A 2400-nucleotide genomic window follows, 5' to 3' on the forward strand; every position below is an offset into this window, starting at 1 on the left:
GAATGCGAGAACAACTTGAGAATGTAGATAACTAAAAATCTGGAGTCGCAAGCCGTTCCATGTAGGGTTATTTTCGTCACATTAAGAAAAGAGAGGAACGTGTTCAACCGTGTTCCACCTATTTGGGTAGGACTAATTTTTTAGTAAATTGTCCCATTGAACTGGATCAAATTTCATTTAGTCCTTGTTCGAGACACGCCAAACACCATGGGAAGTTTTTTAGTTTTGTTCTGTTCCACTTAGTTCTCGTGACCAAACGGGGACTTAATGTTTAATCTTTTTTTAAATCAACATGTAATACACAGATCTCACACCTAATATCAAATACACAAACAGAAAATCATATCCTAGTCTGATTGATTTACTCGGCTTCATCAAAACTTGTTGCCATCAGCAATCCAGTTGTCTATAAATCTATCAACATAACTAACTAGCTTACGGTTAACTCAATCATATCATACGAAGTACAAACGCCCAAATCCAAAAACCAAAAAATTAATAATGATAGTAACCCTAGGTTAACATACAAACAAAATTTATGATGTGAATTTTTCTTTCTTCAAGCGACAACTACTGGTTGTTGCTTCGTGGGTTCGATATTCGTTTTCGGTTTCTGATTGGTGAAATCTAAATCTTCAATGTTGTATATGACTGTGATGTAAAGAGAGCAACTAGGACACCGGGCGATTTCTTCACCAATTTTCAAGTCCTCTTTTGTTATCTGAAACAAGTCTCCACAAGGACAAGGATACGTGAATGCCTTAAGCTCCTCGTTCCATTCCATGTCTTCAATCTCCACATCGTCGTAGGACATCGTATTTAATCAACTCAACACAAAATCTTTGATTTCACTGCATAACGAAATCGTTTGTGGTTAGGGGTCTGGATTTTTAAGAGGTTTGAATTTCTAAGAGTATCTAAATTTGTAACATGTTTTGTTGAAACAGTGTTGACCCTTGTTGAATTTAGTATTTCTGTTTTATACAATAACCAACTGTTTTTTTTTAAATAACCAAACCAACTTCTTGAATAACTATAGAAAAAATATATAAACACCATACATCCAAAGTAAACATAAATAAAAAAAGAACAAATCAAGAATATAGTTAAGCAAATAAACACAAACTTAGCAACATATTTCAGCTATACACACTCATACATTTAAAAAATCAACAAAAATCGCAACGTCAACTTATATTTCAGAAATCAACCCACTGAACAAATTGAACAGAAAATCAGCAATAAATCAGCAAAAACATGTATCCATTATAAATGAAGAAAAACTAAACTCAAAGTGAGGTTATAACAAATACAAAACTTTGTGTTCTTCCCCATCATGGAAATCCCTCTTTATCCTTTTCTTTGATTGAAACCAGAAAACATGAATAAAGAAAGATCAAACGTAGAGGCAAATAAAAATATAGAAAGAGATAAAAACGCAGGGAAAATTCAGATAATACATATCGATGGAAAATTTAGAGAACCAAAAAATTCAAATCAGCTATTAAACCTATATCCAATTAAAATAAGATAATACAAATCGATGGAAAATTCAGAAAATTAAGAGAACCAAAGGGTTAAACAGATACCAGAAAACAGGGAATAGAAGGAAGATCGAAAGCAGCACAAAAAAAATCGACTGCAAGGAACAAAAGAAGACGAAGGAAATCAACAGCAGGAACAAACACGAACCTTAGCTGTGGGGTCGAAGGTCTCCGTTGTTGCTTCGATCTCCGGCCGGTGGGGAGGAGATGCCTAACGGCGACGAGCAGGGGAGGGCTCGCTTGAGGAGGCAACGACAGGAGCAGCAATCGATGGAGGCGTACGTGAAGTCTGTTGTGTATACGGTTAGTAGGTTAAACGGAGTATATTGGTCAATTACTTTTTTTTTTTTTTTTTTTTTTTTTTTTTTTTTTTTTTTTTTTTTTTTAAGTTTGTTCTTATAAATCTTTCAATTAAATGACTCTGTTAATATATTAAAATATTATTAAAGTGATATTAAATATTAAATATTAAATATTAAATATGTCATTATTTAATTAAATAGAAGGATTTGTAAGAAAAAAAAACAGTAAAAAAGATATTTAATTTCTCAAACTTTAAACATAAAGTTTTTAGTAAGGATATGTGCCTTATCAAAATTGAGTTATAGTGTGTTGCAATTTTTTACCAGGGGTAAAAGGTTGTTCTCTTACTTTAAATATCAATGGAAGTTGGAAAAAAAAGGCATTAATTCGAGCGGTGGAAATAGAAAGAGAAAGTGTTAAAAATCCACAGTTGAAATATACCGGCAGCAATAATTGTTTTCGAGGGCCGGTATTTACCGCCGGTAATACCCTCCACATAAACATATCATCGATGAAAAAGCCATGACACCGTATAGCCTTAGAGCATATATAG

At 33.1% G+C, this 2400-nt stretch overlaps 1 protein-coding gene across 1 annotated transcript; it reads right to left on the reverse strand.

Annotated features, from left to right (window-relative positions):
• Positions 1–325: 325 nt before the first annotated feature.
• On the reverse strand, positions 326–1848 carry LOC145086453 (diphthamide biosynthesis protein 3-like). Its single transcript, XM_079024211.1, has 2 exons — positions 1693–1848; positions 326–851 (listed from the first exon to the last, which is right to left on the reverse strand). The coding sequence occupies exon 2, from the start codon at positions 812–814 to the stop codon at positions 560–562; it is 255 nt and encodes an 84-aa protein (XP_078880337.1). The 5' UTR covers positions 815–851; positions 1693–1848; the 3' UTR covers positions 326–559.
• Between the last annotated feature and the right edge of the window lie 552 nt (positions 1849–2400).

This window comes from Lactuca serriola, chromosome 2 (genome assembly GCF_051521515.1).
Source record: "Lactuca serriola cultivar US96UC23 chromosome 2, Lser_US96UC23_V15, whole genome shotgun sequence".
Classification (NCBI taxonomy): domain Eukaryota; kingdom Viridiplantae; phylum Streptophyta; class Magnoliopsida; order Asterales; family Asteraceae; genus Lactuca; species Lactuca serriola.